At 39.3% G+C, this 14,408-nt stretch overlaps 2 protein-coding genes across 2 annotated transcripts in view; one reads left to right on the top strand and one right to left on the bottom strand.

Annotated features, from left to right (window-relative positions):
* Window positions 1-3,293, bottom strand: part of LOC134648084 (long-chain fatty acid transport protein 4-like) — a 29,771-nt gene extending 26,478 nt beyond the window's left edge. Inside the window, exon 1 of the mRNA XM_063502537.1 lies at window positions 2,829-3,293. Coding sequence (XP_063358607.1) covers window positions 2,829-3,004 — 176 coding nt within the window. The 5' untranslated portion in view covers window positions 3,005-3,293. The remainder of the gene's footprint in view (window positions 1-2,828) is intronic.
* Window positions 3,294-7,734: 4,441 nt separating this feature from the next.
* On the top strand, window positions 7,735-12,227 carry LOC134648184 (uncharacterized). The gene is made up of 2 exons (XM_063502667.1): window positions 7,735-7,947; window positions 8,028-12,227. The coding sequence occupies exons 1-2, from the start codon at window positions 7,912-7,914 to the stop codon at window positions 12,225-12,227; spliced, it is 4,236 nt and encodes a 1,411-aa protein (XP_063358737.1). The 5' UTR covers window positions 7,735-7,911.
* Window positions 12,228-14,408: the final 2,181 nt, after the last annotated feature.

The raw sequence follows: 14,408 nt of genomic DNA on the forward strand, positions 1-14,408 counted from the left end.
GAAGCCGCGGTCTTGGGTTCGAATCCCAGTAAGGGCATTTATTTGTGTGATGAGCACAGATATTTGTTCCTGAGTCATGGTTATTTTCTATGTATTTAAGTATTTGTATATTATATCTATCGTTGCCTGAGTATCCACAACACAAGCCTTCTTGAGCTTACCGTGGGGCTTAGTCAATTTGTGTAAAAATGTCCATTAATATATTTTTTTTTTACTCGGCTTATAATATGTAGGTAGGTACATATATAGGTATTCATTACTACCCAACTATTAGGTGTCTAATAGATTGTAGAGGATAAGATTGAAATGTTTTAAGTTATAAAAAAAACAGAGTATGAGTTTTGTTAAATGATTAAGTATATTATGTTTCAAGCATAGGCCTAGGTATTGAATCGTTGTTATGTGGAATTGAAAACGAGTAGGTAAACACACATACCTACACATAATATCTGGTGATGATGGTGGAGATACAATACAATACAGACATATTTAGGCAATATCTACCGATGGGTACGAATGATAAGGCACGTATGAAGCTTTTATCATTTTCATTCGTCTGAACAGTTTCAGTCGAATAGGCCCATTTACTGAACTGGCTTAACCGATCATGTTCGCTATAGTTTTCATTGCAGATTTAGTATTTAGTAAGCTTTATTTTCACGTTTTTTTAAATATTATGTGATCCATGGTACAAATATGTACAAAAGTTAGAGGAGATGCGTATGTTTTTTCTTTCGGAGCGATTATTTCCGAAAATATTTACATTATCAATAACTTGTTTCTGAAAACTCCTATTAGTTTTGAAAGACTGATCCAATGACACCTACTTTCCTAAAATATATATTTTATTTTACCTCTTTGTCGGCGTGGTTTATTTATAAATATACCTACTCATACCAAATTGCCTAGCACTCTTGATCACGGAGCAAAGCCGCTGACAGACAGACACATGGCGAAATTAGTTTCCTAGTGACTACGGAACCCTGAAAATGAAGCCTAATTTTAATTACTCTCACACTTATTTCAAATATATATTATAGAGGTACCTACTTAGTTGGATTTTGGGACAATACCTACGGACAATGCACGGTAACAATGGCCGATTAATTTTTTTAATTAATTTATTATTTATTTATTTATTCAGAACAGAACAGTTAATGTTAAGGAATATGATATAGTATACAGGGTGGTCCAAACCGAGGTTTGGTCGAGACGTCCAAAATTTTTTTTTAGATCCTTACATCGTGGGCTATCAGAATATATATACCCCATGTATATTAGCCGATTTTTCGTAGTTTTCGAGTTATGAAGTTTTGAACTTTTAACTTTTGTTTAGAAATTGCCGGGCGAACCAATTAATTTATTTAAAAAAAACTAGCGAACTTTTTGGTATGTTTCTTTTTGTAACATAATCCTTTACAAACGGCGCAGTTGCTAAAAAAATCAGCATCCTCACTTGGCTGCGAGTTGGAAAAAAAGAAGACTTAAGTCAAAGTTTTACGTTCAAGCATGACAAATTAAGACTATTAAGTGTCACTTTTTTGACCTTTTAAAAACTTATTGTCTAGCAGTTTCTAAAATAACCAAAAGTCCTTGAAATCGCTTGTAATTTTTTTTTATTTAGGTAAGCGCAAAATCTAAACTTGACAAGCTTGAACGTAAAACTTTGACTTTTGTTTTTTTTTCCAACTCGAAGCCAAGTGAGGATGCTGATTTTTTTTAGCAACTGCGCCGTTTGTAAAGGATTATGTTACAAAAAGAAACATTCAAAAAAGTTCAATTGTTTTTTTTTTATAAATTAATTGGTTTATCCCGGAATTTCTTAACAAATTTAAAAGTTCAAAAACTCATAACTCGAAAACCACGAAATATCGGCTACAATACATGGGGTATATTCTGATAGCCCACGATGCGAGGAATCTAAAAAAAAATTATGGACGTCGAGTCCGAGTCGAGACCGCCCTGTATAATGTATCATGCACTGCACTTGAAGATTCTACACTACAACTACATAATAAATAATAGTATACCTACGCTTATTGCTCTCCATGATTGACAGTTACATACACAGGTACATGATTGACAGGTACAGTTTAGTTAAATCAGTGTGACAGTTGACAGGTTATACACCCAAGACTATGTAGGTACATATTTGCACGGGCAGATTATGTATGCAAACAAAAGAAGTCTTGATGAGCACACAAGGCACCCAAACCACGTCCGTGGTCCGTGTGACCAAAACATTGGGAACCGGGGTTCCTGGCGAAGACATACGATCCGGGGTTTATGTTATTCTGGACACGTCATGAGTAAAACTTTACTCTATCCACATTTGGAAGATAACTACCGGCTCGGTTTCCGAATGAAAATTAATATTTCCGTTAAACGTTAATTATGAATGACGTTGTAAAATATACCAACAATGACAACCATTTTTTAAATGTGCCGCGTACCAATTATTGTACTTTAAAATTATTTTCTATGTTAGAAATATCCTACGTAGGTATAGTAGATGCTATTTTAAATTAAGTAAATGAAATCCTAATTTCATCATTGCGGAAAAATGTGCGTATTAATCAACGCTAGCAGCAGTAGCAGCGGTTTAATTAGGTAGGGTAAAAACGTAGTATTTATTATCCACAGACAATGAGACCAAGTCATAGGGATATAGGTTTCAAATATTGTTTTCCTTATAGGGCTAGTTTAGGGTTACTAGGTATTTAGTCTATTCCACTATTCTCTATTTGTAAATCTTCTGCGTTTTAATTTTTAAATCAATACAAAACAAAACAGTTAGATTTCTGAATGGATAATAAAAATGTCCTTACTTGAGATCCCGGGGTAGAGTCTTGACGATTACGTAAATGCGTTTCCTGTAGCGGTATACACAGGGCGCGATCGCCAGGAGAGCGAAAATCGCCGCTTTGGAGAGCGTGCTCAGCACGGCGGCCATCGCGGCGGCCAGTGCCATGAGCGCCACGAGCGCTGCCAGCACCGCGTCCATGCTGGCGTCGGTCCCAATAGGCCACGCGACTATTATACACTAGTATTGCACTGTCAGACCGACCGATCACACCGTTTGATGCGCGTCCATCGACACAAGTTTCGCCGTTAGTGTAATGCGCGCCGACCACCGTGTGAGCGCCTCGGGCGGCCGCGCGTCAATGGCGGGCCGGGGCCGGAGTCCGGAGCTCCCCTCGCAGCTGCACATGCGCCGACAACAGCTGATCCTTGCCGCAGCCTATAATAATACCGGCGTTATTCAAACTAAAACACTATTGCAATTTCTTACTGGAAACCGACACTATATACCTACATGACATATTTCACTTGTAATTTTTGAGTGTTGGAATTCGGATATTTTTTTTACTTTTTTCTCCATTTACCGAACAGGTTAGTAGCGTGAGGTTGGATTTTTGAAAAAGGAGTGTTTAATAGCTCTCTCCTAGAGCACAATGCAACCTGTCTCTGAACCTCCCCATTATATTACACCACGTCATATGAGGGTGGAGGGTATTGGGATCGGACTCGCGCTCCGATGGTTCCCTACCATCACACATTAAATTGTTTTTTTTTCATAAACTGACGCTTGATAGGTGATTATTATTATAGCTTGCTCTGCATATCTGCAGTGTATATTTTTATTTATAATTAGGTGGGTACCTACTCCAAATTTTAGGTTAATATGTTTGATACTGTTTATATAGACAGCACACAAATACATACAAAATATTCACGAGTTTACTACTACATTTTATACTCTCAAGTTACCTACAGTAGGTACGGTAGATCTACACATAATTATTAAAACATGTTTTTTTTTACGGGTCTATCACGAATTCCTATTGTTTATCTTTATGTCCGACCCTTCGACTGAGATTATACTTTGGGACAGTACTTAATGTTAATGACATAAAACATACTATTTAATTTCTAGTCAGCAATAGTCATATGACCAGGGGGCCGATTTTTGAATTTCGATCACTCGATTTCGTCACCTGAAAATCGGTGGAAAACGGCGAAATGCTGATTTTTGAAATACAAGTGATAGAAATTGGGAATCTAGTGGTATTGACCACTCGTTTTCAATTCTATAAGTAGAATTTACATGACTAGTAGTGGAGATATTACTGAACGAAATACGCGAAATCGAGCGGTCGAATTTCAAAAATCGGCCCCCAGTTAAGTAAATCCTCGCGAAGGGCGACGGGACCTAAGATTACTGCTTCGATCTTAATATTATAAGGTTTATAAATTATATTTATAACTACTACATTAAAAAATTTAAAAACCCTAGGCCTATCATATGCCAATAAAATCCATTTTATGCCAAAAATACCTTACATAATTTTGGAAAATAGGTGATACTCTTCAAACTGCTGGATCGATTTATATCAGACATATATGTGTTGGAGAGCTACGATGCCACACACAGACTAACAGATATTAGCGTCAAACATATAACAACACCACTCTTTTTACGTCGGGGGTTAAAAAATGGTTTACATTTTAGGGCAGATACAATGGTGAATGGTGATTAGGAATAATTTTCCTCTGGACGTTTTCCACAACTTGTTCAAATAACAATGAACATAATATACAGCTCGTTTTTCCTCAATATAACCTATAGTCGTTCGTGCGCGAATGTGGAATTAAAGTTGCGTAAAAACTAGAAGTTGACGCATACATAATGCAAGTCTTCTACTTGTGCTGTGGGCTGGAAAAAACACAATTTTTTCGACGAATTATCTTCTACGTAAGTTAAAACTAATAGTGATACCTATACTATATACATATTTGAAAGAGTAGGTACACCGGGAAAACGATAAGAGTGTCGCGCACAGCGCGATTCGCCATATAAAAGTCGGTATGTATCAAAACTAGTAATGTCAGTCTATATTTTGATGTGTGGTAACACCACTTGTTCTGACTAACTTTTGCTTGATGGTACTGTGTATAAGATGGCGGGAAAGGAGTGCCGCGTACACGAGGTAATGAGCGGAGATCGTGGTAGTAAGATCAGTTAGGAGCCACGAGCTTCTAGGAGGCCCAATGCCCCATCAGAAACACATCAGGTGAGTGTTTGCTTTGCCATATTATTATGTCGACATAAACGTGCATCATAAGGTGGAAAGATGAGGAGACGGTTATAGCATATCGTTCTTTCCGTTAGTAGTAGTCCAATCTTGCAGTGCACTGCACACTTGGTAGTCAAGGAAATTGGACATGTATTTGAGGTGTGTCCGGGAACACACGGGCACGGTCGACTGAGTTGGAGCAACCGTGGCGAGACTATGGGGAAGGTGGAGGTCTCCGGGGGGGCATAGCCCCCCCGTCCGGCTAAGTGACAAATGTGCAAAGAGTCACCAGGGATATGGCCCTGTATAGACCGGAGCAAGTCGACCGATGCCCAACTGGAGGTGCATAGCCATTAAGTAGTATGTGGGTTAGCAACCACACAGAGCTTAAACGAGATGGAAGGGCACCAAGTAAAACTGAATCATTCATGTGAGTGATACAACCACATGAGAGAGGCAAGTCCTCATTTTATCTGTATACACATAATTAAGTAGAGTGGAATAACGTTGGTCGACTCATCTTTCCATTCTAATGATATAAATGTGTAATTTATATATATTCATGCCGTCCATATGTATATGTGAACCCAGCAATTAGTATTTCATACATATATTGTACAGGAGGGAAGACATTTTGGTGGAGCGTGCTGGGATAACTATATAAATGAGCCGGATAAGCGAGGCTTATTTTTATCAAAATTATTTATTTTATCATGATTTGCTGTTGCAATCATGTTATATAGTGTTTAATAATAAAGAAATTAATCTGAGTACCATTTATTTTAGTAGTAAGGAAAATATGTATATTTGTATTTTGAAATTATACTAGTTCATAAGTCCTTTTATACTGAGTGATTGTCAGTCTCTAAAAGGGGAGAACTGAAAGGCACACAGTTCAAGAGTAAAAGGATAATTGCGTGGTTTGGAAGTGCGTAGAAAGTTTGAAAAAATTTCAACTGCAAATAAAAAAAAAAAAAAAAAAAAAAAAAAAAAATATATAGCACAAGTGTATGTAAAGCTTAAACTAGGATTAATTTTAGTAGAATATCGTGTAAAGTGCACTTAAATGAAATAATAACTTAAACCATTCATTCGTTTCATCCGATTGTCTATGGTGCTAGTGCGTCCCAAGTAATCGATTCTAACCGATTCGTTTGAAGTGAGCGATACTTGAAACTAATATAATGTTTTAGGTGATATTAATACAAAGGTAAATATTAAACAAGTTTTAATCTTGTTTTAGTTTGCATAAATATGTAAACGATAAATATTTGTTCTTGGTTTTACAAATTGAACGAATAGTCAAAATCGGTATTATGTAATCTCAGCGTGACAGCACTACTATGGAATTTTCTTCTCGGTTTGCCGCCTTTTCGTTTGTTGTCAAATGCCAAACTTGTCATGAAAATTTTGCTGTCTGGTGGTCGAGTATTTTTAAATGGAAAATAACTTTTAATTAGAATTATCCATTCTAATTGGATTAGTGTTTGCGAGTATATTTCGGTGTGACAGTGAATAGTTGTTGATAGGATACAACGTTTAATGGGAAATATATCACGGATCAAGTTCGTAGAGGATAAAACACGGAGTCAGGGGTTTCGTGTGAAGCATACGTAAGGGAAGGATAGTGATACATTGTACCTATTCACAATGGAAGATATCTTGGCTAACATGGTCCAAATGCGACAAAATAAATTGAAAACGTACATCGAAAACATTCAGTCTAACGACGCCGGTGATCTCATAATTGGAAGTGGGTCCGGTACGATAAGACAGTTACAGAATCTAATTAGCAAACTACAAAATGAAATACGGCACTATACGACTACCTCGTCGAACCCGGAAGCTACTGTAGTTAACCAGGCTATGGAGATTCAACTCCAGGCGGAGGATTTAATCGTGAATATAGAGACATCCATGGCAGTTGTGGCTGATCAGCATAATACAACAACGGAACGACAAATGAATATCAAACTTCCAAAACTGCAACTACCTAAGTTTGATGGTGATCAGCTACGGTGGTCAGAATTTTGGGATCGGTTTGTGTCCAATGTAGACAACCAGCCCATGGCCGAGGCTGATAAACTTAATTATTTGTTAAGTAGTCTGGAGGGCAAGGCAATGGAAGCTGTAGCGGGCATCAGTATAACAAATCACAATTATGCCATTGCCGTGGAGGCTCTCAAGTCGAGGTATGGGTCGAACGATGCTCTGATAGATGTCCACTACACTGCGCTTACCAACTTGGGTCGAGCAGAATATTCGGCTTCCAGTTGTAGGCATACTTTAGACCAGATTGAGCGGCATCTGCGGGTTCTGGAAAAGTTAGGTGAAGACACAGCAGGAAACCACCTACGGGCAAACATACTTGCCAAATTTCCAGAAGAAGTTTTACACCAATATCACCTTATGCCTCAACATTCAACGGATAATTCAACCTCGACAGTCAGACGGGTTTTACTGGACATTGTTATGGCTATGGAGAAAGCCCAGACCCAACCAATTCCAAAAGGACTGGACACGAAACAAGTCATCACTACTGAAGTTCTCCAAACTAGATCTGATCCAGTACAAAATGACTCAAAATACAGACCAAGAAGAAACTTAAAAAGGAAAGCAGAAAATCCCGTTAAAGATAACATTCCTCCAAAAAAGAAGACCCGGTTACCTTGCATTTTCTGCAAGCTCCAAAATCATAATAGTGTGGATTGCAGGAGGTACAGTGACAATGAATCTAGAAAAAAGCAACTGTCTGGTAGATGTCACAAGTGTCTGAAACGGAACCATAATACAGATCAATGCCATAGAAAAATAAAATGCTACCGATGTGGTGATGGACACCTCCAGCTTTTGTGTCCAAAGCCAAAAGGTAAGGAAGATTTGCCTGTCAGTTGGCAAACAATGGTAAAGTGCTATATAGCAAATATAAATAAATACAATTTTTTACAGACAGCAGTGGCACAAATCAGCAACCCCAACAACAACAAAACAAGCAAACATAAGTGCAGACTTGTATTGGACTGTGGCTCACAGAGGAGTTACATAACTGTACGGGCTGCTTCCAAACTACAGCTATTACCGGATAATGAAGACCGACTCTTAGTGTTCACGTTTGGAGAAACAATTCCAAAGGAAATGCCGAGCCCTTCAGTGGAAATTGTGTTAGAAACCAAGCGTGGCACCAAAAAACAAGTAAGAGTAAATATCGTTCCACATATTACTGAGAAGTTACCGATAGCTAAATTTGATCACTCAAGGGTTGATCTAGCGGCCGATGACGATTCTATTGGTGAAAATGTGAACCTCTTAATAGGGAACGATTATTATGAAGGTTTCAGACGTCAAGAGAAGATACAACTTAAGGATAACCTGTATTTGATCGATACTGACTTTGGTTGGCTGTATTCTGGAGATGAAAACCGTAAACGCCATACCCCAGAAAATATTCTAACTGTGACTACTTACTGCCACTGTCATAGTTCAAGCTGCCCTTATTTTACCGAACCGGACTTACCGCTCAGGAACATTGATATTAAATTTCTATGGTCTCTTGAGCGTATTGGCATAAATGACTCTCCAAAAGCCACTAGACAAGAGGAAGCTGTAAAACATTTCAATGACACCATACAATACAACAATGGACGTTATGAAGTAACGTGGCCATGGATTGAATATCCACCTCAGCTTCCTGTAAATTTCGGCATGGCGTTAGGAAGACTAAAGAGCTTGGTCAGTAGATTGGATTCAGCAACGCTGCAAGAATATGATGATATTCTGAAGGAGCAACTAAACGGAAATGTCATTGAAATAGTTGAACCACATAGGAATGACACCGAACACCCTGTGCACTACCTTGCTCATCACATTGTAAAAAATGAAGGAAAACGCGGGAGGATTGTGTACGATGCTTCAATGAGAAGCATGGACAAGAAAAGCCTGAACGAATGTCTGTATAGTGGGCCCTCCATGCTTGAGGATCTCACAGCCCTTCTTCTGAAGTTTAGGACAAAGAAAATAGCAATCGTCGCCGATGTAGAAAAGGCATTCTTGCAGGTAGGACTTCAAGAGAAGGACCGTGATGTGACAAGATTTCTGTGGGCTAAAGACATCACAAAGGACCTAACGGGAGACAATCTGTTATATCTTCGATTTTGCCGAGTCCCGTTTGGCATAATTTCAAGTCCGTTTCTCCTGACAGCGACTATTAGATATCACATGTCACAGACAGATGGAAACTTACTGAAGGATATAGCTAACAATTGTTATGTAGACAATCTAGTAACTGGAGCGAACTCTGTGAAAGAAGCGCAAGAAATTTATGAAAAGACGAGAGAAACCTTTGGGCAAATATCTATGAATATAAGAGATTGGTTATCAAATAATAAGGAATTTCTTGATCTTGTGCCTTCAGAGCAGCAAGCAAAACATGAAAATACAGTAAAAATTCTTGGATTGTCGTGGAACGTGAAAAGGGACACCGTGAAATTAAGAATTACTGATCAACACTTTGACAAAGATGCACCAGTCAACACTAAGAGGAAGGTACTTCGTACTTTAGCCCGGATCTACGATCCATGTGGTTTCATTTGCCCATTAACCTTACCATTGAAGGTGTTGTTTCGGAGCACCTGTGATCAAAAACATAAATGGGACACCAACCTACCGGATGACTTGGTGCAGTCCATGCAGGAAATATTGAACGTAATAAAAACAGCAGTAAATCTGGAATTGCCGAGATGTGTAACAAATGTCAATCCAGAGCTAGAGACAACATACCAGTTACATGGGTTTTCTGATGCCTCAAAGGCTGGATATGCTGCTGTTATTTATCTAACAACAAGAAGCAACCAAGGCACATCAATCTCATTCTTAATGGGAAAGTCTAGGATAGCCAAAGGTGAAGACACAAGTGAACTTCATATCCCGAAATTAGAGCTACTGGGTTTGCTCATAGCAAGTAGACTCTTGAAATATGTGAGAGAGAACCTATCTCTTCCAATAAGCAAGGAAATGTTGTGGACCGATAGTTTGGTCGTACATGGATGGATGCGGTCAGATAAATTGTTACCGCCCTTTGTATCAAACAGAGTAGAAGAGATCAGAAAAAACCAAATGGGAGCAGAGTTGTACTATATCAACACTAAAATGAACCCAGCTGATGTTGCCACAAGGCCTGACAGATGGAGTCAATCCAAGGAACTTTGGTTTAATGGTCCCACATTCTTAAAAGAGGATGAGACAATGTGGCCTACAGATAGATACTATATGAACCATATGACAGTCCTTTCTGTTGCGGAGGGCCTGGACCAGAGTGGACACAGTAGCATACCGGAAACTGATGATGGTCCAGGAAATGAGCCAAGAACTGTTGAAGCAAATGATAACCAACAGATGGAAATTGAAGACCAAATCGACCAGTTGACAAACAATAATTTAAGTGACGACATTCCAGAGATTTACTCAGTACAGGACACACCACCTTCACTGAACTCGGCAGCTAGTACTATAGCAGAAATAAAGAAACTGCAAAAACTTCATTTCGCCAACGAGATTGCAGGAAAGGTAACACATCTGACTAGAAATCTTGGACTGTTTCTAGATGTGGATGGTGTACTGAGATGTCAAGGACGAATGGTCAACACCACATGGAATTATGATATGAAACATCCTATATTGCTTCCCAGAGACTGTGAATTCACAAAAAGGATAATCAAGGAAACTCATGAAAGCAATTATCATGTTGGCACTACACATACTCTTAGTCTCATTAGAGAGAAGTACTGGATTCCACAAGGTAAACGTCAGGTGGAACGAGTGATCTCGAGATGTCAGCGGTGTGTCAAACACGGCGGTGGCCCTTATCGTCTGCCAACTGCGCCTGATCTACCTACTGAAAGAGTGAACTATAGCACACCATTCACGTACTGTGGAGTAGATTATTTTGGACCTCTTTATGTGAACACCCCAACTGGCAAACAGAAAAGGTGGGTTGCCCTATTCACTTGTTTAGCTGTTCGAGCCATTCATCTTGAGATTGTTAACAACTTGACTGCAGAAGAATGTCTCCTGGCACTCAGAAGATTTGCTGCTACTAGAAACACACCACAAAGACTGTATTCAGACAATGCCACATGTTTCAAACTAACATCTGAAGTTGTTAGTAAGCCATATTGCATTGAAAAGGGAATTGAATGGAGGTTTATACCTCAGCTGGCTCCGTGGCATGGTGGATTCTATGAACGACTGATAGGTGTAGTGAAGCATTCTCTAAAGCGCACTCTCGAAAAGCACCTTCTCGGAGACAGCAAGCTGTTAACTGTGTTAAAAGAAGTAGAAGCTGTAGTCAACTCAAGACCACTTACTAAAATTGGAACCGAAGTGATCCACATATTAAGACCAGCCGATTTCCTAAGCCTGGGGAAATGCTTAACTTTGACTCCAGCAATGAACAGTGTTTGTACGGTAGACAGTTCCAAACTTCAAGTTAATCTAATAGAAAGCTGGAAGAAGGGTCTGATAATCCTAGAGGAATTTAAGAAAATATTCATGGCACAGTACCTGACGAGTCTGAGGGAGAGATACCAAAACTCTCCTAAACAACCAAGAACTGTCTCTGATTGCGAACCTAAACTAGGGGACATCGTTCAAATAAAATCAGATCTAAAAAACCGCGAGTTATGGAAAGTCGGGAAGATAGCAGAGCTCATAAGGAGTGCAGATGGTAAACATAGGGTCGCTAAAGTTAAAGTTGGAGACTCCATAATGACTCGGTCTGTAGGTCATCTCTACCCGCTAGAGACTGAAACAGATGACTCTCCACAAACTGGAGCGACTGAGGAGGAACAAACTGCACCACCTCTAGACACGCCAATTGAGTATTTGGATCTGGATGCTGCCCCGAGCGCAAGCGATAGCATACAGCCACCACAAACCAATCCAGTACCTGAGAATCATGACGAGGTAGTCGCTGCTGAGGAAGTAATGAATGTGCAAGAATCTATGATGGATACTGAGACATCAAGATCTGAGGAAGTTACTTCCAACCCTGACAGTATCCTGCCGGGAACTAGAACTAAGAGGGACGCTGCTATACGAGCCAGAGAGAAAATCCTGGAGTGGACGCGTCACCTGCTCACACTACTGCAATAAGACTCCTTTTTGCCTGTGGAGTGTCGCGCACAGCGCGATTCGCCATATAAAAGTCGGTATGTATCAAAACTAGTAATGTCAGTCTATATTTTGATGTGTGGTAACACCACTTGTTCTGACTAACTTTTGCTTGATGGTACTGTGTATAAGATGGCGGGAAAGGAGTGCCGCGTACACGAGGTAATGAGCGGAGATCGTGGTAGTAAGATCAGTTAGGAGCCACGAGCTTCTAGGAGGCCCAATGCCCCATCAGAAACACATCAGGTGAGTGTTTGCTTTGCCATATTATTATGTCGACATAAACGTGCATCATAAGGTGGAAAGATGAGGAGACGGTTATAGCATATCGTTCTTTCCGTTAGTAGTAGTCCAATCTTGCAGTGCACTGCACACTTGGTAGTCAAGGAAATTGGACATGTATTTGAGGTGTGTCCGGGAACACACGGGCACGGTCGACTGAGTTGGAGCAACCGTGGCGAGACTATGGGGAAGGTGGAGGTCTCCGGGGGGGCATAGCCCCCCCGTCCGGCTAAGTGACAAATGTGCAAAGAGTCACCAGGGATATGGCCCTGTATAGACCGGAGCAAGTCGACCGATGCCCAACTGGAGGTGCATAGCCATTAAGTAGTATGTGGGTTAGCAACCACACAGAGCTTAAACGAGATGGAAGGGCACCAAGTAAAACTGAATCATTCATGTGAGTGATACAACCACATGAGAGAGGCAAGTCCTCATTTTATCTGTATACACATAATTAAGTAGAGTGGAATAACGTTGGTCGACTCATCTTTCCATTCTAATGATATAAATGTGTAATTTATATATATTCATGCCGTCCATATGTATATGTGAACCCAGCAATTAGTATTTCATACATATATTGTACAGGAGGGAAGACAAAGAGATCATTTTTTCTAAATTTGTTTTAGCTTATATCAAGTTTTCATAAAGTATTTCAGGGCATAGTTTAGGTAATAAATAGGTTGGTTAGTCATTTCCCCCTTTCCTCCGAGACGGTGGATTTCAAAAAATAAACTATCCTACTTACGTGCACCCTAGTTTCGCTTGTTTACGTACCATTCGTGACATTCGTCTAAATCACTCAAAAACTGGTGGGACGGGTACCGCTGTGGCCGGGTAGTCTAGTGGTCAGGACGTTAGCCACGTAATAAGACGCGGGTACGATTCATGCATCGGCCACCGGTGGACTTGTTCACGATTTCTTTGGTGTATGATATTTATTTTAGTATATAATTTATGTATAGTAGTGTGACTACCTACTTAAAAAAACAAATCAATATTTTATTTCATAACGTCCTGCCTGCTATACGGCCACATCTCAATATTTATAATCATTTAGAGATTAAATCTTAATTTAAAAAAGTTAAATTTCCAATAATCATACATTTTGAGATGTGGCCATATAGCAGGCAGGGGACCGGGGACGATAAAATAATTTCATTTGTTCTCTAGTTGGTGGGCCGTAGAATAAGAGGTAGGCATGAAACTACAATAATATTATTATTAGTTGTTATACATATGTACTTATATGGAGTAAGTGAGTAAATATGGAAGGAATTGTTTTAGTTGAGCGTAGATGGAATACAATTACCTATATTTATGCAAGCACCTTCAGTAGTCGCATGAATAACCGTGCTACCGTGTTCATAAATAATAAATAAGTAATAATCTAAACACGACCGCGTTGTAAAACCGTAGCTCGCCCGGGTTACTTCTATAACAACTTACATATTTACAAATAGTTCTTGCGAAACTACAGGTCGGATTCCACCAGTGTGGAAATTAAAAATTAGTAAAGTAAATTCAGTAAAAAATGCTTGTGCTGCACACTGGTGGAATCCCGCCTTACCATCAATTCCAGTACCTATTGGGATGAGGTAAGATACTACCTCAGTATAATTAATAACTAGAATAAGGAAGAGTAAACTGACAACAGTTTGAAATTATTTTTGATACCTACAGCTACAGGCCTACAGGCATATTTATTTAAATTCATTGACTTTTTTTTCAGAGTTTTGAATGAACTATGACTTAGCAATTGATGAGACTTGAATTATGATTTTAATCTTTATTCGATCAGTTTTCAAATCTGGTCCGTTAAAATGTGCTAATTCACTTAATTACTATCGTTTGTGGTGTTGTGTTTTTGTGAGATATGGT

The sequence above is a fragment of the Cydia amplana genome, chromosome 5, assembly GCF_948474715.1.
Source record: "Cydia amplana chromosome 5, ilCydAmpl1.1, whole genome shotgun sequence".
Taxonomy (NCBI): Eukaryota; Metazoa; Arthropoda; class Insecta; order Lepidoptera; family Tortricidae; genus Cydia; species Cydia amplana.